Source organism: Urtica dioica, chromosome 4 (assembly GCF_054948205.1).
Source record: "Urtica dioica subsp. dioica isolate 48M chromosome 4, U.dioica_male_clone48M_v1_H2, whole genome shotgun sequence".
Taxonomy (NCBI): Eukaryota; Viridiplantae; Streptophyta; class Magnoliopsida; order Rosales; family Urticaceae; genus Urtica; species Urtica dioica.
The window spans coordinates 30,615,912-30,643,031 of NC_142759.1; the positions used below are offsets into that span (position 1 = coordinate 30,615,912).

A 27,120-nucleotide genomic window follows, 5' to 3' on the forward strand; every position below is an offset into this window, starting at 1 on the left:
TTCCGAAGGTCTTTCTTTAAAACGAAGAAGAAGAAGAAGAAGAAGAAGAAGAAGAAATGTTATGTTTACAATCCAGTACTTGAGTTTCAGGAAAAACAAGGTATAAATAGAAGCAAGAAAATCCAGATAACTAAATTTCATTTCATTCCCTGCTCTGTCAAAAATCAATGGGGAAAAAAATAAATTGAACAGCTGAAGCCTCTGCAGCCTAAGGCTGATACGTATAACTCAAGTGAATGGAAAGAAGAAAAAAAAATGACACTCTTTGGTATATCTAGAAACCTAAATCTCCAAAGATATTTATGGTCGGAATGATTTGATATAATATAAATACATATGTTATAGTTTCAAACCAAGATAGAGAATTTAATGCCTGATTTACAGAAGGGCGTCCTAACTGAAACTACTTGTTTGGGTAGCTTTCACTATCCCTCTCACTCAAGTATGACCTAAACCTATTATTTAATTAGGGGGCTGAGTCCATCGCCTTCCCAACCGAGCTTGAGCATTTGATCCACTACTTTTAAGCTCAGCTGCAAGTAAGAACATTTACAAATGTGAATCTCGACAAAAGATTATGACGTTTTCAGTTATCAAACAAAAACATTCATATGACTTCGGTTTTGAACCGATTGATGGAGATCGATTTCTGAAATCTTGTCACATTTTATGCAGAGCATTAAGTACAGACCTCTAAATCTATGAACTTGTTTACCATGAGTCGCTCGAATAATGGTCAATAAACAGAAAAAAAATAGAAACTACCAGCTGGGGTTTATCATCATAGCTCACAGAAACTATCTACATTATGCATCAAATTCAAGACAATATTTTGGTGCAAGTATGTGTCTCCTAAATCTACATAAGACTGCATATGAATTCTCTATAAATGAAGGAAAAAAAATAAAGAGTTCCGCTAAAGTACGTCGTTACTTACAGAGGGATTGGTGAAGATGATCAACTGCTTATCTGCAGTGGAAACCAAAAGATTCGTGTTGTCCTTGTTTAAAGCTAAAGCAGTAATGTCTTGTTCTTGATTCAGTTTCATCACATGAAATACCTGCAAGTTTTCAAGTTTTAATATTCACCAGTGACGAAAATCTCAGGGAAACTAGATAAACGAATCTACAATGAGAAACAATCTATCATCTATGAACTTAACGCAAAACATCCCTCATATCAATAAGAAACATAACCCTAAATTGACTTGACCAAGAACATGGAATATAGAGATCAAGTATACATTTATCAAATTTATCATACCTTCAACGTATGCAGATCGAAGAAGCAGATTGAAGGCGATGAAATTTCTAACCGGTTCCTTTCATTATCTTCAACAAGTTCCTGATTATGTTTGTCAACTCCCGATTTTTTCAACTTTGACTCCCAGCTACTATTGGACGCCCCGTCGTTTTCCGCTACTGGGTTCACTCCGATAACAGCACTCTGTCCATCAATAGAGATTTCCATACATCCTATATTTCCGGATAAAGGTAAATATACACTCGCAATTGGAACCCCGTTAAGAGTAAAGGTGCTGAGACTATGTTGTGATTTGTTCCAGGTCAGTACAACTCCATCAGACGAGAGGCTGACAGAATCGGCCAGGATGCCGGGCAATCTTCTCAAGAGACGACCTTTTCTTAAAGAATGCAATAGAACATCGGATAAATATGACGACGAGACAGAAATGCCGAGATCCGAGCTAACACAGCAACAGAGAATTTCACTTCGGTGTCCACGGAGAACGTGTATAGGACCTTCTATACGATATCTCCGGCTTTTGTCTGCCGATGTGTTTGGTGAGTTACTACTGCTTGATGTATTCGGGGTAACACTTCCAGTCTGATGATTCGACATGTTGCTTGAGCGAGAAGTAGATGCTCTGTGTATTCTCCAAAGTAACACGGTAGTGTCTCGGCTTCCGGTCACTAGGTAGCTACTATCAGGTGAAAGACCGAGACAAGTTACCGGAGCACAATGACCGTATGCTGTTTCTATCGTTTTTGCTCCATCCGGTGATACAAGCTTGATACTGTTGTCCACATGTCCGCCTAATTCATAATTAAATAATAAATAAAAAGTCAGTTTCATCATCTTGAATTGGATTTTTCTAGGTATTATCGGACTGATATTTACCAGTGATAATTTCTTTATCGCATGTTATAGAAACTATAGCTGAGCTTCTAGTCCCCGATGTAGCAAAAGCTACTGCTTGGGGGAAATGCCAATCATCAGAACTTGACCCAGTTGGTCCTTTGAATATACGCATAAATGATCCACCGCTGGAGCTCACAATAGTCTTTCCATGTTGAAAGAGGAATGGTGATCCGTGGCCGTCAGGTGTATTTGGCTGCCACTTGTGCTGTGCAATACGAGCCGCTGGAGCGTTTATATCCACAATCACAACAGTGTCTGTGGATGCATGAATGGCAGCGGCAGGTAGATTGCAGCGGTCGGATGATGGAACACCATATGGTTTTACCTCTTTTGGGTTCCTGAATATAGTCTGCATGAAAATATTAACGGTAAGTTTGACCATCGGGAACATGTTACTATCAAGTGCCACCAGCTACGAGGAACTTCATAGTCATCTCTGATTCGATTCTATTTCTGTATGTTTGTACGGATCTCCTACCGGTCCGTAATGGAGCATAATATATTAATTTATTTATTTTTAAACTAGAGCTTAGTCCTTAGGTCCCCCGTTTGACCCCAAAACATTTGGGGAGCTGGAAACCAACTTTTGCTTTTGCATGGAACTGGAAACACTAACTAGGAGCTACAACCCAAGCCTTCTTGGACATAAACCAAAGGCCTTCAACAACTCTTAGATAGTGTAATGGGTCATAATAAAATAGAATAACCAGTTCAGGCACATATATAATCAACAGAGAGTTTCTTAGATCCATCTCTCCACAAGGGGCCGCAACAGCATTTATATAAGAGGCAAGGGCTTTTTTAGATATAAGGAGACAACAAGTTAGGAAATCCTGATTACAGGATTGTCGATTAATTTGTTTGTTATGTTGTAAACTAATATATATACTAGACATGTGTATCTTGATTTATTGCAGCAGTGTATATCATTCATTCACTCATTGTATGATTTAAATTTTGTGGCATGTTGCATTTGGTTATTAAAACCTATTCCTCATATAGTTATTGAAGCCAGCTATTTTTCATTGGAAAAATTGAACTGGAAATTCAATTACTTCATGCAATCTACATTGACATGACTTTGCTCATTTAACAAATCGAATGGGAATGATTTACCTGCAAATGAAGAACATCTGCTAATGGCATCTTTTTAATGTGTGGTACAGTAAGAAGTTGGGATGGAGTTTGCCCAAAGTAAGCAATTTGATCTTGAGTGGCACGCTGTTGTACCTTTATTAACAATCAAATTTAGGAAGTTCTGGATCAGATCAATAAATCAACAGAGCAATATATTTGAAATATATATAAAAAATGACTTACTGGATCTGAGATCTTATCAATATCAACAGTTCCCTCATACGTGATGTAGAAGAAAACGTTGTTAGCCAAAATAGCCTCTTTTCCCCGCTGCTTATACCTGGATAGTCCAATTTTTCAGGGTTATATTTTAATTTACATACCTACACCCTTCACCAACTTATATAACTGAAAATGAGAGGAAAAAAATGCTTCAAAGATAATGGATTAACTAGATAAGTGTTAGGAATCCCACATTGAAAGTGAATGAGAACTAACAAGAGCTTATAAAGGTCATGAGTTACTCCTCTCATTACCAATTGATTTTGAGATGGTACCCTATGATACTTTCACATGGTATCAGAGCCCTTTAAGCCCAAATGGGTAACCGATCCAATCGTTGGGATTCGGCCCAAGATGAGCGAACGCAAAGAGCCTCCATCTTGAGGAGGCATGTTAGGAATCCCACATTAAAAGTGAATGGGAACTAATAAGAGCTTATAAAGGTCATGAGGTACTCGTCACATTACCAATTGGTTTTGATATGGAACCCCGTGATAGTTTCACAATAAGAAAGAGCCGTACCCAAATATAAGATCAACCCATTCATGTAAATGCGCAGACACATGCTCACTCTCAAGAGCCATCCGATGCTTATGAATGAAATCAACAGGGCTTTCAGCCCAAGGGGGAAGTTTGACAGAATCTGATAGCATAAAAGAAAAAAGTTGAACAATTACTCCGTTGAACTTCCCATACAAAACTAAATGCCACAAGCTTGTGGGAACTTACCAAGCTTCTCTCCCAACTGTGTTGTACCAAAATCAATTGAGTTTTCATTTGTTAAGATCTCAGGGAGGTAAAATAGCTCAGGAACCTACTTAACAAAAAGACATATAATATGGTTGTATTAGATCCAAAATCAATATCTCTTAAGATACCTATCAGCGATACTTTCCAAATATCCAACAGAACAAAAAAGGAAAAAGAGCTTTGGCATAAAATAAGACCACCAAGCTTCAGTTAATATTGGAACCCATACCAGTTCCTTCACATCACTCATGTCCTCGAGAACTCCATTCCAAGTAGTACCAAGATCTGAAAACATCCGATCTGCATGGTCAAATTTTCCACCTTGCAGTTGAATTGAAAGCGTTGTAAATGGTTCAACCCTATATAGATAATGCAACACCTGCCAAAAAAGAGAGTAATAATAATAATATAACAAAACCCATCAATTTAAGAAATGGAATAAGGTATCTGGTAATATAAAGAAAGTGACGCCTTTTTCAATTTTAATGAAAGAGACGCATCAACAATGCTGATATAATTTTGGAAATGTTAATACTCTACAAGCAGAAGAAAAAAGCTAGATTAAGTGCTACAATATACTAATATTGTCTTTTAGAAAAACATATACTAATATGACAAGGGAAGTAATCATAATAGCTAAAGAGAATCAGGCGATGATGATGTAGTTGCCTATAAAGCCATCAACAAAAATGGATCCACATTTCATAACATTAATATCTCCATCTAGACTTGAGGAAAAAAATAAACAAAAATCTCCATCTACAGGGCTACTATTTCGGAGTCATAACCGTGTACAATTAGGTGGTATTCTGCTCTAAGACCTATCTGGGGACTGGGATAGTATTTGCTGGTTTTATTTTGGCCGGTGGAGTCCTTATTTTCTGGCACTTCCCTATTTCTTCAGTAGAACGATCAACTGTCCAAGTAGATATGCCAAAATTATCCACACTGAATTGGAACATAATAACTCATCGTTCTAGCGTAGAGAATTAGTTAATTCAGGCTTGCATACACTTATAATCACTGAGAACACATCTGATGAGAATTCTAGAGAACCATATATCTACTAAACTTGGAGGGAAAGAAAAACCTACAGTTCCAGCACTTGAATAATGTGAACCATAATGGAATTTCGGGATGATGGGATCTTCAAAACTATAGTATCGCTCTTGAAATTTCTTTAATCGATCAGGATCGAGTGCACCAATAGGCTGAAATAATTAGATGAACGCTGCTTAGTAAATCATAAAGCCTGCATATTATACAGAAACTGAAAACTGGGAATGCAAAAGAATCCACCTTGGAAAGATCTCGGTAAGAATTTCTGTCAGAAAGATCCAAATGCTTTGAAGTGTAATCCGATAGAATCCAAGGGAAAACAGGATACTGACACATTGATTAATTGAGTTAATAATTGACATATTATCATTTAAAAACAAAGGACTTATTGTTAAAAAAATTATGCAAATACTAGTGAGAAATTATCCTAAGAACCAACCTGCGTGATATCATTATAACTCCGTCCAGCCAGCGTATTGAGCTGCATCAAGTATTCAAAATTGCTGATCTGCAGCAATTTTGGTTCCACAAGTTAATTTATCCTCTCATAACACAGATGCAGATTTATTGAAGATAAATTTGTAGATGACAATAGCTTTGTAATATCCAGAATTCTGTATGGATCCTTACCTCCCACCTAGCCCAGCGCTCCATAAGCTGAGTTCTTTCTAGAAGTTGGTCTGGTCTCTGCAACAAATATATTGGTTTAAATTTCAAGTACAACGCCAAGAAAAAGTCCATACAATCGACTTAAATTATATTTAAACACTAGTATTTCTTAAACCTCACTGCCCTAGACCCTAGTTAAGAAAAAAAAAAAAAAAAAAAAAAAAAAAAAAAAAAACCATATGCATTTATTTAGATATTAAAAAAAATGCAAGCTTGAATCTCCGATCTCGTAGTTAAAAGCCACTATAGGCATACAGTAGAAAAAACTGGTAAGCAGTACAAGAAAGATATGGTAAAAACCTGTGTTGCCAGATAAATATTGTTCAAATGAGGAGGACGAGCTTGTACAACAGCTCGATATGCATTTCTTCTTCCTTCCGTACTCTGAACAAGAAACGGGGTAGAAAGTTCAATATTGAAATTTAGGTATGTCAATAGGTAGTCATTTTTTGCCATCGATTACCATTAAAATGCCACTAAGGTTACAGAAACGAAAATAACTTGATATATATGAATTAAATAGTGAATGAGAAATTACCGCAAAATCAAAGAAGAAGTTCGAACGGTCAACCATAAAAAGTTCCAAAGCGCTTCTTCTTAGAAGATATCTGTACCAAAACCAAACCTTTGAAATAAGATATATATAAAACAGAAATAGTTAAGAACTATTAAACACAGAAGTGACATCTTCACAAGGACTCAAAACCCAATTTGGGAATGAGGCACCAGCATGCAGATGACAAACATTTGACATAATTAGTTTTCCCACTTAAATATGAGAGCATGCACAACAAGTTTCATCTTTCACGAGAGAAAAAAAAATGGAAATGTATTAGTGATATATAATACATTAGCAGAGGAATGTATTCTCTCTATTTTTGTCTTCCTCCAGCAACCAAGGAGTATTAGAACGATAGCCAAAATGCTAGAAAACTTAAATAATCTATTGACTGCTGGAATATTCAATCGCATAACATTCTTTATTTTTTACAGCACTGAGATTTTGTTTCTAAACACAGAGAGAGATATAAACCAATCTGGGAAGTTTGAAGCTTTCTTACTTTACACGTCATGGACCAAGATTAAGACATAACTATGAGTTATGCTGTTTTTTCACCTTCTACTATAAATTTGATGGAGGGATGACATTAACCAGCTGCGATCCTTTTCTTCCTCTCGCAGTTCTAGACAGTCTGACCCATCAACACCAGCATCAACTATAAAGTTTATTCTTCTCGTTGTTACCTGAAAGTAATTTTAGCAGATAGCTTGAGCCGAAAGTAAAGAATAATCAATCCATCTATACATTTCTAAGAGCTTTATACCGCTAAGATCTTACTAACGGTTCTGTGGCTAGAAAAAATTAATCTTACTTCTCCCTTGGGACTAAATATTGCAACCTAGAGAAGCTACTATGAGCTCTGGTGGATTAAAGACACATAAAGAAAGTGCCTGGATGAAACAGGAGACCATAAAGAATAAAATTTAGTCTGCTAGAGATCACACTCGTCATACACACCTGAAAGGTCCCGCGTACAACTCTCAGAGGTCGAACCATAGATGAAGGAAGCTCAAGAATAATTCTTTCATCTTGTTCACTTGGAACATATCCCGGTGCAACTGTAGGTGAACTTTCAACAAATTCTTGGTCGTTAGGTAGTCTAATATCACTAGATTCCATAGGTACAGCCAGGGTTTGCTCGGTTGGTGCAGAGATGCCTGATTGATTCTCCCCACTTTCTTCTCTAGAAAATCCTATTTCATCCAAATGATCAATTTCCAACTGATCCTCATCTTCGCGTACCGCATCCACCGAGATTGCTTCTGCCGCAAGAATAGGAGCAGTTGATGAAATAATGATGTCTTCTTGATCTTCTTTAATGTTAGCACCGTCCTCAAAATCAGCTGCAGCGCCAAAATGATCTAAACCTCTATAATCCCTCCTTAAACAACACCTCATCCGAGAAGAACTTTCTAAAAAGTCTAGTTTCCAAAACACCTATACAATGTTGCAAACATTTGTGAGTGAACATGATAAAAAAAAAAACATATGTAAAGGGAAGTTTGGAAGAACTAAGGAGCAAGAAATCAGAATAAATGAACTTTAACTTTGAAATTTTGCAGTTTATTCATGTTTCCCTGTTCTATAAGAGAGAATGATGTAACCTAATAATAATTATTATTAATATTATTATTATTCTTATTATTATTATTATTATTATTATTATTATTATAGTGTGCGATCAGAGAGCATAAAAGTAACCAAATCATGACATACACGTTGTTGGCTGCATAGTTCTTCAAGTGGTCCAAAAAGGCAATTCATCTCAATCAAACAATGGATGAGTTTACACCATGCACGGATTCCATTGCCTAAACGATGATGAGCTAATACATCTACTCGAGCACGTCTATCAACCTGAAGAACAGAAGTATTTAGTAACGCAAGCTACCCAATATGTAATGTGGCAAGAAAAAGGATAAGCAGTGATGAAACCTCAGATCTTTGAATGTTCCGGGCTAAAGCAAGACTTGCAACAAGGACAGCAATGAACTTGTAGGATAAAGCATTAAAATCTTTTCCGTAGACTGATTTTGTATCAACTGGTTGCAAGCACTCCATCCAAGCAACTCCCATTGCTTCAGCAACATTCCACCTGTTTACACGCTCCATGTCACTGATGTTCCTTCTTTGTGCAGATGTAGCCATAGCTACAGCACTGAGGCCTCTCCCAGAACCAATCTTTGCATTGCGTTCAAGATCACGTGCAGCGGCTAAAGCTGCAGCTTTTGCTGCAGCCCTATCCTTTGGAAGAGCTGATGATCTGTTAGGACTATCCACAGCTTTCTGAAAGCTTGAAAATGTATGGAGCCTAGCAGTTTTACGCTCAAGTAACGAGGAGTCGCGCTTGAGCTGAGCAGTCATTGTAGGAACTGGATTTTCCCCACCAGATGCTCCGGCCGCAATCATTGCCAGGGCCATCGCAGAAGGCGGTGATGCAAAAGCAGCAGCCCAAGAAGGAGAGATCATTGCAAGAGCAGCCTGAAAAAATATAAATAATGTGAATATCAACATTTTTTTTTTTTTTGAAGGGGATGTGAATATCAACATTGATGCACCAAAAGAAGTAAAACAAAAACTTAATATCATGGTGGCTACCATCAATTACGCAAGATTTTGATCTACAACAAAGCTATTGTTCTAAGTAGAAACCACATCAATATCTGGTCGCCGTTTGACCGAGTAATTCAATATACTGAAAGTGTGTATGGTGTGGATAATTAAAAGAAAACCTAAAACACATAACACACAAATGAGAGGAAAAAGAGTCTAGAGTAACCCTAAAAAAGCAGGAAACACAGCCAGCCATGAATTCGAAGCAGATTTTTCTAAATCTACAACTTTGTTGATCTACGCAAAGATGATGAAATTTACCTCTACAGGGAGCGAATCAGCAGCTAATGCACGGTCATCAACAATAAGAGGATTCAAGCCATCGGCAGTAGCAAGTTCATGAATTCCAGCTAAAAGTGGCCTCCACCTTCTCAAAACAGCAACAAATGGAGGCACAATACCCTCAAGATACTGTTTACGGTGAGGCTTTCTGTCACTGCCAACTGCATGAAATACCTGCAAGATATATGCACATACAATTATATATATTAAAACTAAAAGAAGATTGAGGGACACAAAAAATATGGCCAGTAAGATTTGGTGAATAATAATAGATTCTATCAGTATCCAGAAAAGGAAACACGCCATTTTAATGTGTTGTCGTAATTATCGGAAGAAAACCGCTTCAAAAGGGCCTTTTTGAAAGGACAATTGGATAGTATTCTCGAGAATGAGGAAAGGATAGCTAGGATGAAGTCGAAAGTTGCACGGGCCAAACATGGAGATGGTAATACGAGTCTCTTCCATTCTCTCTTGAGTGCGAGAAAGGCCAAGAATTCCATTTGGAAGTTGGAAAAGGTGGATGGGACCATCACGGTCAATGAGGCTGAAATCGTCGAAGAAATTAACAGTTTTTTCGAAATTTTGTACCGAGCGAACCCATCTACGAGAGGAGAGTGGAACGACATTCTTTGGCAGCCTATGGACTCCAATATCGCTGAAAACCTCTCGCAACCTTTCGAAGAAGAAGAGATAAAAAGAGCGGTTTTTGGTTGTGCGAGGAATAAATCTCCCGGACCGGACGGTTTCTCCATGGCGTTTTTCCAGGATTTTTGGGAGATCCTCATGGCCGAGGTGCTTCAATTCTTTAGCGAGTTTTGGGAATCGGGTATAATAAACAAAAGTGTAAATGAGACCTTCATATGCTTGATTCCAAAAAAACTCAATGCCAGTAGAGCCAAGGATTTCAGACCAATCAGCCTGGTAACAAGATTGTACAAAATTTTGGCAAAAGTATTGGCGGAAAGAATCAAAACAGTTTTGGACAAAATTATTTCCCCTTTCCAAGGTGCTTTTGTTAAAAGGACGTCAAATCGCAGATATGATCCTTATTGCAAACGAGGTGGTTGAGGAAACCAAGAGGAAAGGAGCAGTCCTTAAAATAGATTTTGAGAAAGCTTACGATATGGTGGAATGGGACTTTATTGACTTCGTCATGGATATGAAAGGTTTCGACGAAAGATGGAGAAAATGGATTTAAGGATGTCTTTCATCGGTCTCCTTCTCTATCATCATAAACGGGAAAGATAGGAATCATTTTTCGAGCTCGAGAGGTTTGCGCCAAGGAGACCCTATCTCGCCTTTCCTTTTCATCTTAGCCGCGGATGCGATGTCCAGAAGAATTCTACGAGGTGTGGAAAACGAATCTTTCAGACCCCTCGAGGTAGGCTCCCCGAGTTTGAGTCTCTCCCATCTACAGTTCGCGGATGACACTCATCTTTGGGGTTTTCGATATACAAAGTTGGGCAAACCTTGTAGACATCATTCGTGACTTTTGCAAAGATTCGGGACTTAAAGTCAATATTGAGAAAAGTAGTTTGGTTGGTATTAACTGCGAAGTAGAGGAAAGTGAGAGTCTCGCAGCAGCTGGATTGGCCCATCACCTATCTTGGATTACCCCTTGGAGACAACCCGAGCAAATCTTTCTGGGACCCCGTACTCTTCAAGGTTGCTAAGAGACTCACTGGGTGGAAGAGAGGCGCTTTCTTTCGAAAGGTGGAAAATTGACACTCATACAATCGATGTTATCTGCCATACCGACATATTTCATGTCAATCTTCAAGATGTCCAGAGGGGTAGCAGACGAAATGGAGAAAATTATGAAATGTTTCTTTTGGGAAGGATTCGAAAACCATAAAAGGCGGGCAGCGGTTTCTTGGGATGAGTGTTGCAAGCCAAAAGAGACGGGAGGTTTGGGGATTGGGAGACTAGTTGCGTAAGACAATTCTTTGCTTGCGAAATGGCTTTGGCGCTTCCCAATCGAGCCGAACGAGTTGGGGAAAAGGTGATTAAAGCAATCTACAGAACTCAAGAAAACAGATGGGATCCGGTGCCTGCAACGGGACACACCCTAAGGAGTCCGTGGAAATCCATTTTCTCGATCCAAGAAGAATTTTTTAAGCGGTGCACATGGATAGTACGAGACGGTAATAAAGTCAGGTTTTGGGAGGATGTTTGGTGCGACGGTGAGACTCTGGAATCACGCTTCCCCGGGTTATTCCGTTTAAGCTCTCTTAAAAATGTGCCAATTAGGCAAATGGTCTCTAACCCTCTTACAGGTACTATCGAGTGGAACTTCAACTTATCACGAAACTTAACAGATAGAGAGACCTCGGAATATGCGCAACTGATGGACTCCCTAGAGTCAATTTCCCTCGGGGACGGGGTAGAGGATTGGAGGGTTTGGATGGATGGCTCGGAGGAGTTCTCGGTAAAAGCTATGCATGCTGCACTCGCGTCTCCGGGACCGACCACTACAGTGCCTTTCTACGAAACAGTATGGAAGTGCGCTGCCCCAAAAAAAGTTCAAATCTTCGGGTGGAGACTGGCACGCAAAAGAATAAACACGGCGGACGTCATTCAAAGGCAGAATCCTCACCAGGCCCTTTCCCCGAGCTGCTGTATCCTCTGTCACAGAGCAGCGGAGGACATTCATCACCTTTTCGTCGACTGTCCAGCAGCCTCAAGCATTTGGAAGTGGCTCTTCGGGAAGTTAAACATTAATGCCTCTTCGATTGTTCTTTCTGATTTTTTCTTGCTTCACGAGACACCGGGGAAGAACAATCGTTGGAAGGAGGCGGTTAAAACGGGGGTGCTGGCAGGCTTTTGGGCTCTGTGACTAAGCAGGAATAAATGTATTTTTGAGAACGAGGGATGGTGTCAAGAAGGAGTCCGGGAAGTTCTCAATCGGAACATTGCTCTTTGGCTTCACACTGCTTGCAAGGATTTTAAAAAATACTCTTTGGTGGACCTTCAGAGAGACTGGAGTAGTGCTATATAGACCTCCCGGTTTACATAGAAATCTTTTGGATATAATTTTGGGTTTTTGTTTTTTTTTTGTACCTTTTCTGACCGACCTCCTGGTTTGTTGTGGGAGGTTATGAATTGGTCTGGAGAGCGTTCTGCTCTCTCTTTTTGTAAATTGGCATTTTTAGCCTGTTAATATAAGATTCTTGTTTCAAAAAAAAAATGTGTTGTCGTAATTAGGGAAAATATATGAGTCGTACAGCAGTAATTATATTAAATATCCTGCAAGTATTTCAGCAAGATCCATTTCTTTTCTTTTTTTTCCTTTGGCTATTTATATGAATGCAAGTGAGTAAGATAAGGAAGGTAACGGGACAATCAAAAACATGAAGAATTAGGACATAGGGAACAAACCTCAGAATACAGAACACAGGAAGCCACCAACACTCTCTGTCTCTTCGAATCTGAAATCGGCATGTTCAGAATAGGTGAAAGTACACTGTAAATAAAGTAAGAAGAGTTAGTGTTGACAAACAAATATTGTAAAAGAACAAGATATCTATGCGATTCATTGAATACTTCCGACAATATAAGATATAAATCAAATTCGGGCTAATCACCTCCACAATAATGCGGAACGTGGTTTCCTTCCCTTTGATTTCAAATCATCTATGCTTATACTCCTTAATAGCATGCTATCTCCACCACTGTCTTCTTCCCTCATCGAAAGAAGAACCATCCGAAGCATGCATAGAAATGGTTGATCACTGTCCAACAACTGGTAAAGAGAAGACATCCCTCCCATTCCAGTTCCTGATCCACCACCTATACCAAGCCCACCGCCAAGGCCAGATTCATCCAACAGTAAAGCTTGGAGCATTGCGACTGATTTTTTTACCAAAGGAAGTTCAACCCAGTTTCCATTTGCATCGGTCTCCAAAGCAGATTTCCAAGATTCTTGGCCACTGCCACCACCACCAAAGGGAACATCATTTGAAGGAAGCCGAACTCCATACCACAGCCGGCTTCGGTACTTCCAACCCTCAGCCAAATCCACAGCACAGCTTCCGTAAGACACAAAAGCACAAGAAACAGCTTCATATGGCTCAGCTGCTGCAGCAGCAGTAAGACGCTCCATTACTGCTGCAGATTCTTGCTCATTCACATCAGCCACAGAAGAAAGAGCCTGGTCAAAATTGCAAAAGAAACAGCATATTGAATAATACAACTTCAATTGAGAGTCCAGATAAAATAAAAGAAGCTAACAATATGTCAGCCAAAATAGAGTAAACAAACAAAAAAAAAAAAAAAAAAAAAAGGTATCAGAGAATGGTGTGTTAGAATATATAAGATTACATTAAATATATATATATATATATATATATAAGATAATTCAGCTGATATTAGATGACTTCAGTCCGACCATTTAAGAAGACCAAGAGAAATATCCTTTATCAGAGAAAAAAAAATGGTAGGCAAAAAAAGGAGCAAATTAACGTGTTAATTATAGAAGTGATCCAACAATTTTTTTTTCCTTTCTTTTCAGCTTTCTTTTTTGATAGGGGTCATTGATATATAATAACTTGTATGTCTTTCTCAAGAAGTGATAAAAGCAAAAGTAAAAGGAAAAATATTCCGACACGTGCCAATATCAAAACTAGCCGTTCTATGAAAGCAGTAACATTGTTTGTGCATGCTTGTTTTATTAAGTTCGGTTGGAGATGTAAATACATACACTCAGTAGGGGTCTGTTCTCATCAACGGCTCCCAAAGATGCACCACCATGGGAATTCGATGAAGACACGGGAGACCTGGAACCATCTGTGGCGCGTGAAGCAAACGATTGTTTGCTCTGTAATCGCAAGTGATCCTCAACAAGCATTAATATTACAATTGCATTCTCAACCAGAGCAACCGAAAGTTGTGCAGCATTCTCAGCCTCAGTCTTAGCGTCTTTTGGTGATAACCCCCCTGCTGCAACTCCAGCTGCTGCGGCCGCAATGACTTCAGTCTGTCGCAAAAGAAAAGCTAAATGTAAACAGAAGCAACTCGATCTGTCACTGCCCCGTAAATTTTTTATTCTTTCTGTTGCTACTAGAGGAACAAAAACAAAATAAAAAAAACTTGAATACATAAAGTAATTTATCAAAAGATTAAGCAGCATAAGGATCACTAAATGGGAAAAGGTTGGAAGAACCAAGTATATGCTACTGAAAAAAACAAAACAAAAAAAACAGAATTTTCATCATATCTGACAGGTTGAAATGTGAGCTTTCACAAAAAACAAACCCTGACTCGCAAACTGTACTTGCAAACTGACTTTAAGAAAGATAATAACATATTAGACAGCAGAATAGGTGAGATGACAAGAATTCAAATTCACCTGGACCTGTAGTTCTCTAGCAGAAAATTCAAGCAAACCACCCAAGAGCCTTCTCTTAAATATGGGTAGTGATTCTTCCCGCCTTCAAAATATAAACATACAAACTGATTTTTTTCAACATTTCTATCGTAAAGGCACGATTCTGTAACTGCAATGAAATGTTCTGGATTTGAAGGAGTTACATGCAGCAACAACTAATGCATACCTAATTCTTTGGTCTCTGGTGCTAGATCCTCCCACAATGGAAAGCCACTCTGCACAATGAATCGCAGCTTCAATGTCCTGAGAGTTGAAAGAAACAAAAAAGAGTTAATGAAACTATTACATGAAACAGAGAATTCAGCAGACTGTCAGATAAGAAAAATCACAGCAAAAAAACATGTAAATAAACGCTAACCTTCCACCCATCCTTCTGCCGCATTGAATGTTCTAGCATTATAATGAGGAAGTTGTGTATCAAGTCCTCTATGTCACTAAGGCTCACAGAATCAGAACCTTTGCTTGAATCCATCTGTATAAAGAAGTATGCATGCAAGCAATAAGACTACGGTTCGCTTCGGAAAAGAACAAAACCGTTCGGGCAAGGCGGAGCATGAGATGCTTCAACGAAATAATCGCCGAGCTTTCCTTGTTCAATCCCCCCCTTACAAACGGCGAGTACACCTGGTCTAACTTCCGGGAGAATCCGACTTGCTCACGTTTGGATCGGTTTTTGTTCTCACCAGGTTGGCGGAGAATTTTTCCCTATTACCAACAAGAGGTTCAACTAAGAGGGGTTTCAGATCACTTCCCGTTGGTCATAACCACGGATAAGGCAACTTGGGGTCCGGGTCCTTTTAGGCTAGATAATGACTGGTTGGACAACCTAGAATTCAAAGACTTGGTTAGAAGTACATGGTCCGAAGCGGTGTCGGCATCATGGTCAGGACACAGAATCATGGGAAAATTCCACAAACTCAAAAATAAAATAAAGGCTTGGTCCGTAGGGGAGAGAGAAAGGAGATACGGCCAAAAACTCAAAATCGAGAAGGAGATTTCACTTTTAGACAGAACCGAAGGGGGTGTCGACTGGACGGAAGAGTTACGACACGAGAGAGCCTTCCTTAAGGGTCAACTAGATGGCATTTTAGCAAACGAAGAAAGAGCAGCTAGGTTCAAATCAAAAATCAGTTGGGCCAAATTCGGCGACGGTAACACGAGTATGTTCCACAATCTACTAAGCGCTAGGAAAGCTAAAAACGCACTGTGGAAATTGGAAAGGAACGACGGGTCCATCACGATAGTCGAGGCTGAAATCGTGGAGGAAATAAATCACTTTTTCGAAACTCTCTACAGGGCTGGCCCTACAACAAACTGTGAGTGGAACAATATTGAATGTGACCCCTTATACGAGGTGAGCGCCAAAAGTCTCTCTTTACCTTTCACGGAATATGAAATTCGGGCGGCGGTTTTCGCATGCGGAAGGAATAAGTCGCCCGGGCCGGATGGCTTCTCTTTGGCATTTTTCCAAGATTTTTGGGAGACGATCAAACAGGACATCAACCAATTCTTCGAAGAATTTTGGGAAACAGGGGTAATCAACAAAAGCGTCAATGAAACTTTCATATGTTTAATCCCAAAAAAGCTAAATGCATGCAGAGCAAAGGACTTTAGGCCAATAAGTCTGGTGACGGGCCTATACAAAATTTTGGCTAAAGTCTTGGCAGAGAGGATTAAAATCGTTCTGGAAAAAACCATTTCTGAATTCCAAGGAGCCTTTGTCAAAGGTCGGCAGATCACAGATCTCATACTTATAGCCAACGAATTGGTCGAGGAGACAAGCAGGACCAAGAAAGTTGGATCGGTCCTCAAAATCGATTTTGAAAAAGCGTATGATATGGTGGATTGGAACTTTCTGAACTTCGTGTTGGAACGCAAAGGCTTCGATGGTAGATGGAGGAAGTGGGTCAAAGGCTGCCTTTCCTCGGTGTCTTTCTCGGTAATTGTTAATGGTAAAGACCGGAGACGCTTCTCAGGATCGAGAGGGGTTCGACAAGGCGATCCTTTGTCGCCTTTCCTCTTCATCTTGGTTGTGGATGCTTTGTCAAGACGCATCACGCGCGGAGTAGTGGAAGGTCATTTTCACGCTCTCTCTTTGGGCGCCCTTTCAATCTCCCATCTTCAATTCGCAGACGACACGCTCATCTTCGGGGAGTTTGATGACCGGAATTGGATGAACATGATCGACATCATTTCCAGATTCTGCGACGAGTCCGGGCTTAAAATAAACATCGAGAAAAGCAGTCTTATCGGGATCAACAGTGACCCGGCCGATTGTTCGCGCCTGGCTGCCACTCTCGGTTGTCAAAAGGAATCGTGACCAATATCCTACCTTGGTATGCCTTTAGGCAATAATCCGAGAAGCAAAACTTTTTGGGACCCCGTCATTTCGAAGTTCACTAAAAGGCTAGCTGGGTGGAAAAGGGGGTTCCTCTCCAAAGGAGACAAGATGACCCTGATCCAGTTGGTGCTATCCGCTCTCCCAACATATTTTATGTCGGTGTTCAAAATGCCTAAAGGGGTGGCAGACGACTTAGAGAAGATCATGAGAAACTTTTTCTGGGAAGGCTTTGAAGGCCGGAAAGGCAGCCCCGGAGTCGCTTGGGAAGTGTGTTGTAGGCCTAAGGAAAAGGGCGGTTTGGGCCTAAGAGGCTTGAGAGAGAAAAACGTCGCGCTACTCGCAAAATGGCTATGGCGCTTTCCACTTGAGCCTAGGACTCTTTGGCACAAGGTGATAGTCGCCATTTACGGCTACCACGACAACGGGTGGGACCCTGGGCTCGCTACAGGACTCCCAGCTGCTGTATGGTGTGCAAACGCACTGCCGAGAACGATCAACATTTATTTGTTGACTATCCTGCAGCGGCGAGTTGGTGGAGTTGGTTCTTCGGTAAAGTCGGTATCCACGCTTCTTCTGTTATTTTGTTGGCTGACTTTTTTCAGGTTCACACAGCGACTAGGAAAACGGCTCGATGGGTGGCAGCAGTTAAAGCAGGAGTGCTTGCGGGTTTTTGGGCGATTTGGCTTCTACAGAACAAATGCATCTTTGAAGACGAAGGCTGGAACGCAGAAGGTCTTCAAGATACATCTAACAGACTCATAGCTATGTGGCTTCACTGCTCGAAGAAAGATTTCAAAGGCTACTCTTTGGCAGATTTACAAAGAGATTGGGCAAGTGCCATATGATAGCCGCAAAGAAAGAAGTTCCTTCCTTTTGTTTAGTGTCTCATCCCGGTTACCAGGGGCGGGAGCTTTTGTCTCATTAGAGTTTTTGTGTACAAAGACCTACAGGGTCTCTTTTGGTTATTGTCTCTTTAAGACACACATTAGATTAGCTTTTGCATACAAGTTTCACCTTTCCTCTATGTAAAGGCCTATATGGCTAGCTTTTGGTAGTGGTTTCGTTTTTATGGTTTGGCTCAGCCCGGGTTCGCGTGCTCGATTGGCGTTGGATCCGGGGAGCTAGCTATAAACGACCCTTCTTTTGTGTAAAGTGGCTTTCGCCCATTCATATATATAATGGAGTTACCGTTTCAAAAAAAATAAGACTACGGTCGTAGCAACGAAGAAGGGCGAGGGTTCACTACAGAGTTCATTCACAATACCTCATAGTTGGAGATAAGAACCTCAAGAATCCATTCTGGCCATTCCTCCATTTTTGTCAAGATGTTTCTATTTTCTGGATGGCTGCATGTCAAGAACAGCAGGTCCTGAAATCATATGGATAGCGATCATTTCAGATCTTTCTGACTTAAAAGGGAAGAAAAAAAATCCATAATACTGGTGAAAGATATGTGTAGAAACAGATTTTTGTTTGTTTTAATCACATTCAACCAAAAGATCTTGCTTACAGTATAAATACATATAATGGAACCAGAAACAAGAAACTGATACCTGGATTGCACGGCTTTGAAAGGATCTGGATGCATATGGGAGCGAACGCAGAAGAACCAAAAGAAGCTGTGAGTGTTCAAATTGATTGCCCGTATCATAGAAGTTCAGTCCGTCATCAGTAGAAGAAGCATTGATCTGAAGCAAAAGAGGTATATATCCATATATTAGCAGGGTCTCCCGTGTTGATAGTGTTACCGGCATTATGGTACAACATAATAGTCAACATAAGTTTATCTTGGTCTGATGGGCCATAGAACGCAATCATATATCTAAGGAAACCCAACAAGGAGAATAACAACATACATTATCATAGATAAGAAAATCATACCGATGCCCCTAATAATGCTGCATATACATTACTAGTCATGAGCCTCTTCGGTGCAGCTTGGAAAGCCTTATGCAGCGCAAAAAGTAGAAGCGAAACTTTATCAGTAAACATGGTACCACCTCCATCTAGCCCAGTTTCCAAAATATTATTATTTATGTCTGAGGCACAAGAATCGAATTTTAAATGACCAGATGCGACTAACGCCCCTAATAACCCTATGATCCCAGCAACAATCCCATCACTTCGGTCGACATTATAAACATTATTCCTCGCACTGTCAGCACTTATTGAAAGACTTATGCCCCCCAGATTTTTAAGAAATTGGCCATCAGAAACAGAAACCATCCTTTCAATATTCTGATTCTGCGAAACAGCGACAGAGTTGCCACCACTGTCAGAGAGTGCAGATTCATCAATTTTCTCACTATAACCGAGTTCCTTTTCTGAATATCCTACTTCATCGTCTTCAGAGTTTTCAGGTTCCCCACTTCCACCATATAGCATAGGTCCCTGGCTCACTAAATCTTCTTTGTTTGGTGTGATTGATTCAAGATCACTAATATCACCAGTTTTGGCTTCTCGTTGCAGGAGAACCAAAAGTGTTTCCACCCCACCACAAGCTATGAATGCATCAGCAAATGCATGAGCTCTATATGTATTTGGTTGCACTACCAATCGATAGATCAGATGCAACACTCTTGCAACCTGAGAAACAAATTATTGAAGGTTGAGAAGGATGCTTACAAGCCCTAAAGAAACAAATGATTGTTATTGAAATGAAGAATATGAGGATCTAAGCATGCCTTGCACTTCATCAAGTGTATGAGTCCGAACTTTGCTATCTTTTTCTCATTTTTCAGAAACAAATAATTCTTCCTCGGGTAAAAAAAAAATTAGAAAATTAATGAGCTACTACAAAAGTACTCATAATTGATGACTAAGATAGTCTAGAATCTTTGCTCGACTACGATTGCAAAACTGAAGATTTCAAGCTTTCGTTGTGGAATGAAACCTCAATCTTAGTATTTACAAGCACATAATCATAATAGTGATAGAAGCCTATTTCAACTCCAATGAAATCAGTGGAAGATAATTTCAAAACTTATATCACTTCAAATCTGTTAAATTTAGCATCTCGGAAATAAAGTGCTCTAGACTCATGCACATGATGGAATTTGAAGGATTACCAGCACCAAAACATTAATTCTACCTACTGAGATGATAAGAAAGACGGTATTTTGTAAAGTAGATGTACCTGATTTGGTTGTGGACAGTCAACCATGAACCAAAGTAAACACCGAACATCATCAGAGGATGATGAAGGAGATGCCGCCCCTATAAGAAGCTCGATTATCACCAAGAGTTCATCAATCAAAGCATTAACTTCACCAACAGGACGTGCTTCCTCAGTTAAAGAAAAGGTATTCACCGAGTCCTTTTCACGAATTACCCAATAGCACCTTCTGCAGCCATCTAGAAGCAACTGAAAGGCGTTAGCGCCTCGCATTACTGATGATTCTGTGAATACCATGTCGGCGAGTGATGATAGAAGCTTTTTTTGTAGTCCATAACTACACAAGCTCCAAGTTTTGAGATCCAACAGCAATGTACTAAAAAGCTGCACCTTAAGAGCATGGTTATTTTTCTGAGATTGACAAAGCGACACTATAGCCGCAACAAGTTCTTCATCGCCCACACCATTGTGCTTTCCAATATCAAGAGATGATAAAGTTTGCAGAAGGTAATTTAAATTTCTTGAAAGAATTTCAGGTCCTCTGATTCGACTTAATTCTTCATTGTTCCTAGGGTGCTGAATAGCTAGAGCAATGATTCGGAATATTGGAGCAGCAAGAGAAACAGTGGCCAATGACAAAGGAGAAGTATTTTGTTGTGGCTCAAGGCTATCTTTATGAACATCACTAACTGTCATAGGAAGTAAAGACATTGGTCCTCCGTATGCCAGGGCCCATAAAGCCTCCGCTGGTCGCATACGTACAGCAACATGGACCTGCCCGAGAACCTCAGCTGGCCTTCTGAGTGTGCCTGAATCAACATTTGAGAAATGAACAAATACGATACATCAGACCATAAACCATATGATGAAAAGAAGGAATTCATTGTAAACATAACACAATATAAGACCATAACAATCTGAGTTATTTAGCTCCACTTCGCTTATTCTTTGTAGTAACACTTAAATATGTATACCCTACCCCAAAATAAAATATATAGTATACCCTTCTGAGATAAGGGGAAAAAAGATACGATATGAAGTTAGAGGTAAAAAGAAAAATTAAGTCTAAAAACAATCTATTATCTACACACAAATATTAAATCATTTACCACTTTCGTATAGACAACAATTTGCCACCATCTTAAGATATGAGGAATGCGAAGCTAAAGCCTGTTTGGTTGTTCACACAAACTGTTTTTGTTTTCGGTTTTTGTTTTCATATAGTTGTAGTGTAAAAAATGTTTGCAGTTGTTTTCAAATAACTGTTTTGTAAGGATTTCAGTTTTTTTTATTCAATTTTTTGTAATTGTAGTGTAATAATTCACATACAAATTAGACGTCGAGATATATACTAATTGAAAGTCTTTGCTGCGAATATAATGGTCGTACCTTTAGTTATAATGATTGTTCACAAGTTCATCGGAAAATACCGTTTGTCTTTGTAGTCAATACAACAAATATCAAATTTTGATACCTTATGTTGACTAAAAATAGTGAAAACTTATGTGCTCGACGAGAGGATCACGACTAATTAACAGTTTGTAAAATGAAGTTTTTATTGTTTAAAGTTTGTCATAATTGTAAACTTAAGTTTTTCAGGGAACGAAAATAAATTCGATAATCAAAAGTGAGGAAAATGAAATGATGTTGATAGGAGAGAAGGAGATGTCAAGAGGAGATATTAAAAAAAAAAAAAAAAAAAAAATTTAAAAGTTGAGTGAAAAAATTGGAAAACACCTAAAAACTGTTTTCTGATTTTCTTCGTTAAAACAGAAAACAGTTTGAAAACTTTTTGAGTTGTATTCTGAGAATCATCAAACAAACAGTGAACTCAGTTTTTTCATAAAACTGTTCAAGTTAGAAAAGTCAAAAACTGATTTCAAGTTGAGAAACAAACAGACTAAATGTTCAAAAACAAAAATGACTGAGAAATAAATTATTTTATTTTACCTGCAGCACCAGATGGGGAAGCATCAGGACAAAACCGCCCACTAAGTAAACTGGGGTGATAAAGAAGATGGGTTGCTCCAGCAATGTCAGCATCCAAAAGAACGCTTTCCTCTGCCGATCTCTGTACATGTTCATTTGATGCGAGCCATGGAGTTCCTGCTCCTTGGCCAAACGAAGGCAGCACATCTCCTCCTCTAGCAGCCAAACGTGCCATCTTTTCAGGGCCAATCGGTTCCTTAAAAATATAAACCGGTCCCATTTCAGCGAACAAAGGACACTGTCGACGACGACGCTGTAAACCAGCTATTGTAGGAGGAGGGTTTGTCCCTATGCAACAAAAAGCAAGTGGCTTAGAGATCCGAGGAAACTCAAAAGGTCGAGATTCATACATGGACCCGTCAATGTACAATCTCAGTTCACTCTCTGCTTTTCCAAGCAACCCTTGCTTGCAAGTATGCTCCAGACCAATGAAGTACCAGCATTGTGGTTTGAATGCATGAGTGAAATGTAAAGAAGCCTTCTTTCCCTTCCCACTGCCACTTTCAACCACCAAGAATTGTGCATGGAAATACGCCTCTATTCCCTGATTGTCTGCGGACAAGAAGCTAAAAAGGCGCGGCATATGAGCCGTCCCTTCACCAGCGAGTGCACTGGCAGCGGCAGCGGCTGACATTGCTGAAGATTTTCCCGACTTTGCAGCAGCAGCCGCTGCTATAGCGGCAGCAGCAGTTGCCGTATTCAGTGTATCCGCAAATGACTCAATGTAAATCCACGTTGCAAACGCATACCCATTCATGAATGGCCAACGACTTTCTCCTGGACCAAGCAAGCCAGAGCTTTCACCGTCAAATTCAAAGGTACATGCCGGTCCCTTTGACTCCTTTCCCCCAACTGCCTTCTCCAAAGAGAGCATTAGACGAGTTGACCAAGCTGTAGTAAGTGTTCTTGTAATCACTTGAAGCCACTTTTGCAGATCGGTGACACTAAGTGAATGTCCCGCTAGGTATTGAATGCAGTAGCACAGAGGGGTTCCATCCCATCTCATTTGTTCAGCTGAACCGTCATTCTCTAAGAATACACTTTCTGCTGATCTTAGGAGAACTCCTAGCAAACCAGCCATTGAGCACATTGCTCTGTTTCTTGTGCAAGCTCGTAATATTGCAAGCAACCCCCTGACCATCCGTGTACGAGGAGACATGGCATTGTCACTGTCACCTTCCCAAGGAAGACATGGAATAAGTTCACCAGCCACAATGGCGGCCCGAGAGTTTAGCATCACACTAGGGGGGTTGTTATCTTCCTCTTGTTCAAAACTTTCCACACCACCCATTGTTGCAATGAGTGAATCAACTACAAGTATGGCAATGCCTTCCACTTCCTGCGTGTCGCCAAAAGTCTCCACCCCACAAGCAATATTCTTCAGCTTTTCCAAACTTTCTGGTTTCCCCATAATAGCAGAATCAACCAAATGTAACAACTCCGGAGAAACATTTGGCATGGCAGCTTTTGGCTTTTGTTTTCCAGGAGAACCACCAGGGGAATATGAAGGATCGTCATACGAAGCAGATTCAAAACTAGTGTTAGATCGTCTCGTTGAGTCAAATCTTCCTTCGTGTTGATGGTTCCAAGAAGGTAGATCGTGTCGCATCTTCTCAACTGGGGAAGAATCAGATTCGGCTGTAAAGGTGACTGGTGAAAATTGGGAATCATCTTCAAACCCACCTGATGATATTCTTGCATCCTCAGATTTAGATGATCTGCTAGATTCAAAGAGTTTGGTACGAGTAACATTAGCTTTCTCTTGATCTTTCAAACTAACTTGCTCAAAATGATCATCATTCCCCGATATATTTACTGTCTCAAACCCTTGCAGATCAGAATCATCGCTATTAACAATGGTTACGTTCTCATCATCACTATTAATATTCCCCTGATAAGACGAGTCTACATTTCTTTGTGCAGAACCAACTACTTCACAATTATTTGAATCATTCACAGATATTTCCTCAGCCTCCTTTATTTCTTCTTCTTCCATCAGAAAACTGCTTTTGTAATCATTCAACTTTTTTTATCGACAAGCTACCTACAAATAAAGGAGTTCTTGTTTATGAGGATTTCTTGTTTTTAAAAAATAAAAAAAAATAATAAAAAAAATAAAAAAAGCCGCGAAGAAATAAATTTCAAGATATGTGAGGTACATTAAACAAATAATGGTAACAAGTTCTCCTTGTCCAGCATGTATGCACAAATTGACCACGTTGACAGGTATTAAAAAAATCATAACAAAAAACTATTATTTTTATAAGCTTCATATAAGAACCATCAGCGGGATAAATCAAGTAAGCAATAAAAATACATACATCAAATCCAGTACACCAATGAACAAAAAAATCATAACAAAAAACTATTATTTTTATAAGCTTCATATAAGAACCATCAGCGGGATAAATCAAGTAAGCAATAAAAATACATACATCAAATCCAGTACACCAATGAACTCAATCTCGCATATGTCAGTTCATAAATTCTTTTCTAAGCACAGCTGTTATGCATGTAATTAGACAAAGCTCAAGCACAGTTTGTACATCAGATATAAAAGCTTCCTTCCACGTTATGAAAATCTACGCAAACTTAACCAATCTAGTCTGGACTCTGGAACTTGAAGTTTCTATAGGTCTCTTTACAGTAAGTAATCACTAACTGGATCATTAATCGCTGACATTAAAACAGCCAAAAGACTGCAAACGAGTCCCAAACATTAATTTCGGATTCTTTCAGGGGTTTTTTTTTTTTTTTTTGCTTCCAATTAATTTCAGATTCCTCTGTCCCCGTTTTTTCACTTCTGATCTGAGAGAGTTGAACCGCAAACTATTTTCAAACGCCATAACCAACTCGTAAACAAACACAAGAATTCAATCAAATTTATCAGAGATCCAACGAAAAACAAAATATCACAGGATCAAAAGAAAACTCACGCCTAGTTTGACTCGTCAGAAAACTAAGATCGATCACGCCTCACATTGTCTAAACTGAGAAACTCGAAACCGATCGATGGAACGCAGAAACGAAAAAATGTACAAAAAATTACAGCACACAGAGAGCAACAACAGTGATCATACTCCTCGAGATCGAAATTACAAAATGCCGCGCATCAAAAATGGAAAAACAACGAACATAAATTACTGAAATCGAACACGACTGAAAATAGCCGCCCAAAAAAGCAAAGAACGAACGCAGTTACCTCAATCAGTTCGCAGCTCCTCGTTAAAGCCCAAACGGAAACGATCGAGAAAGTGAATGAAAATGGCGAAAGAAAAAATTCTGAGAATCGATTAATGAATGAGAGAGAGAAGCCGAAGAGAAGGGAATGCCTGAGCTCGGTTTGCCCAGTCAAAAATTTGCATTTATTAACTCGATTAAAATATATATGTATATATATATATATATATATATATATATATATATATATTGTAATAATTTAGGCTACGTGATTAAAAAGCTATTATATTTCCCTCTATAAATATGGAAATTATTGCATGAAATTGAACAGATGTGTAAGTTGTAAGAATGTATGTCTTAATTAATTGTCAGAAAATAAAGTAAAAGTAGAGCACCGGCTTTCTTTCTTTTTTTTATGTGAATTGATCTTATGTTTTCAGGCAAAGGAATTTTCGTTTTTATCATCCCAAAATTTCAAAATAGCTAATTGTATACGGGTTTTTATAGCTTAAAGGTAGAGTGTTTAGATTAAATGTATTATACATTTGCTAACATTCTTATAATTAAAAAGGACGGGAGCGGAATCATAGATGGTTAGTCTTTGTTTCGAAGTTTTGACTTAAAGTGGGATTTCCATGAATTAAAACAAAAGCAAAAACAAACTTTATAATAATGTTTTTTTTTAACCTTTTTCTTTACATTTATAAATGCACGAATTTCGTGTTCTAACGTGAAATTGAAGGAATTAGAGCCGAGTAATTACGTTTGATGAGAACGGAACGTTTTCGTATATCCTTTTAAACAAATTCCACTTTACTTTTTCTTCCTTATTTTATGATCCATTAGGTAAATTATCATATTTACGGTTTGACATTACTAAATAGTCAACGTTTCATAAATCTTAGATAAATAATCACTTTTCATATATTTACAGACGTAAATCTTAAGTAAATAGTCACTTTCATTTATTCGGTAATGTTATTTTTATGGCTATTTACTTAAAATTTACAAAAACGTTGGTTATATAGCAATTTCAAATGTTTTAATTGGTTATTTACCTAATTTTTTGTTTATTTATTGATTAACAAATTATTTGTAATAATGTATATATCATCAAATTCATAATTTATTTGATTATAGATGTCATTAAACCTTCAAACAAACTCAGATTTAATAACAAGTTTTTTTGTTTTTTTATATGTGGCACTATTAGTCAAAATTAAATGATATAGTAGCAATGCAAGCGCAGATGGCACTATTGGTCAAAATGACATGATCTATAATAAATCTTAAGGGAGCATGCATTTTTGCAGCCCATGAGATTTGAACTTAGGACCTCTCAAACGAGTTATCTGTGAAATTACTAGTATACCAAGCTAACTACCACAAATTTTTTATATAAACTTCAAAATTACTTCATAAGTAAAGAAAAAGTTTTAAAATTTAATATTAGATAATTATCGTAACTAACTATGAGTACCATTAAAAAAATTCTTATTTTTTCAAGCGAGACCGTGGTGAGAGAGAGAAAGAGAGAGAGAGAGAGAGAGAGATCACAAGCTTCATGAGGGTGGGAATAACAGAACTTCTTACGACACATATTTCTTATGTCATTTTGCTTCATGTCGTTTGTCATTATAGTATTTTCCTCTTTT

At 38.8% G+C, this 27,120-nt stretch overlaps 1 protein-coding gene across 3 annotated transcripts; it reads right to left on the reverse strand.

Moving 5' to 3' along the window:
* LOC149401477 (WD-40 repeat family protein / beige-like protein) lies at positions 1–25,647 on the reverse strand. 3 transcript variants are annotated; one of them, XM_089612571.1, is made up of 32 exons: positions 25,488–25,647; positions 22,247–24,329; positions 20,318–21,105; positions 19,063–19,767; positions 18,735–18,869; positions 18,446–18,550; positions 15,199–15,312; positions 15,007–15,083; positions 14,808–14,883; positions 14,154–14,429; positions 13,039–13,604; positions 12,833–12,917; positions 9,434–9,628; positions 8,495–9,040; positions 8,276–8,416; positions 7,517–7,996; positions 7,115–7,242; positions 6,536–6,605; positions 6,298–6,381; positions 5,959–6,015; positions 5,768–5,836; positions 5,569–5,655; positions 5,364–5,480; positions 4,499–4,648; positions 4,249–4,333; positions 4,042–4,162; positions 3,481–3,577; positions 3,277–3,390; positions 2,140–2,509; positions 1,264–2,054; positions 938–1,060; positions 1–533 (listed from the first exon to the last, which is right to left on the reverse strand). In XM_089612571.1, the coding sequence occupies exons 2-32, from the start codon at positions 24,279–24,281 to the stop codon at positions 459–461; spliced, it is 8,862 nt and encodes a 2,953-aa protein (XP_089468697.1). In that variant the 5' UTR covers positions 24,282–24,329; positions 25,488–25,647; the 3' UTR covers positions 1–458. The 3 variants fall into 3 exon arrangements, with proteins under 3 accessions (XP_089468697.1, XP_089468696.1, XP_089468698.1); XM_089612570.1 differs by having other exon boundaries at positions 14,802–14,883; XM_089612572.1 differs by lacking the exon at positions 15,199–15,312 and having other exon boundaries at positions 14,802–14,883.
* Positions 25,648–27,120: the final 1,473 nt, after the last annotated feature.

Excerpts from the sequence above, each read along its gene's own strand:
- LOC149401477 (XM_089612570.1), bottom strand. The coding sequence starts at position 24,281 with ATGGAAGAAGAAGAAATAAAGGAGGCTGAGGAAATATCTGTGAATGAT. Across the intron at positions 7,997-8,275 it reads AACTATGCAGCCAACAACGT|GTGTTTTGGAAACTAGACTT; the intron begins GTATGTCATGAT and ends AACATTGTATAG. Across the intron at positions 1,061-1,263 it reads TCGATCTGCATACGTTGAAG|GTATTTCATGTGATGAAACT; the intron begins GTATGATAAATT and ends GAAAACTTGCAG.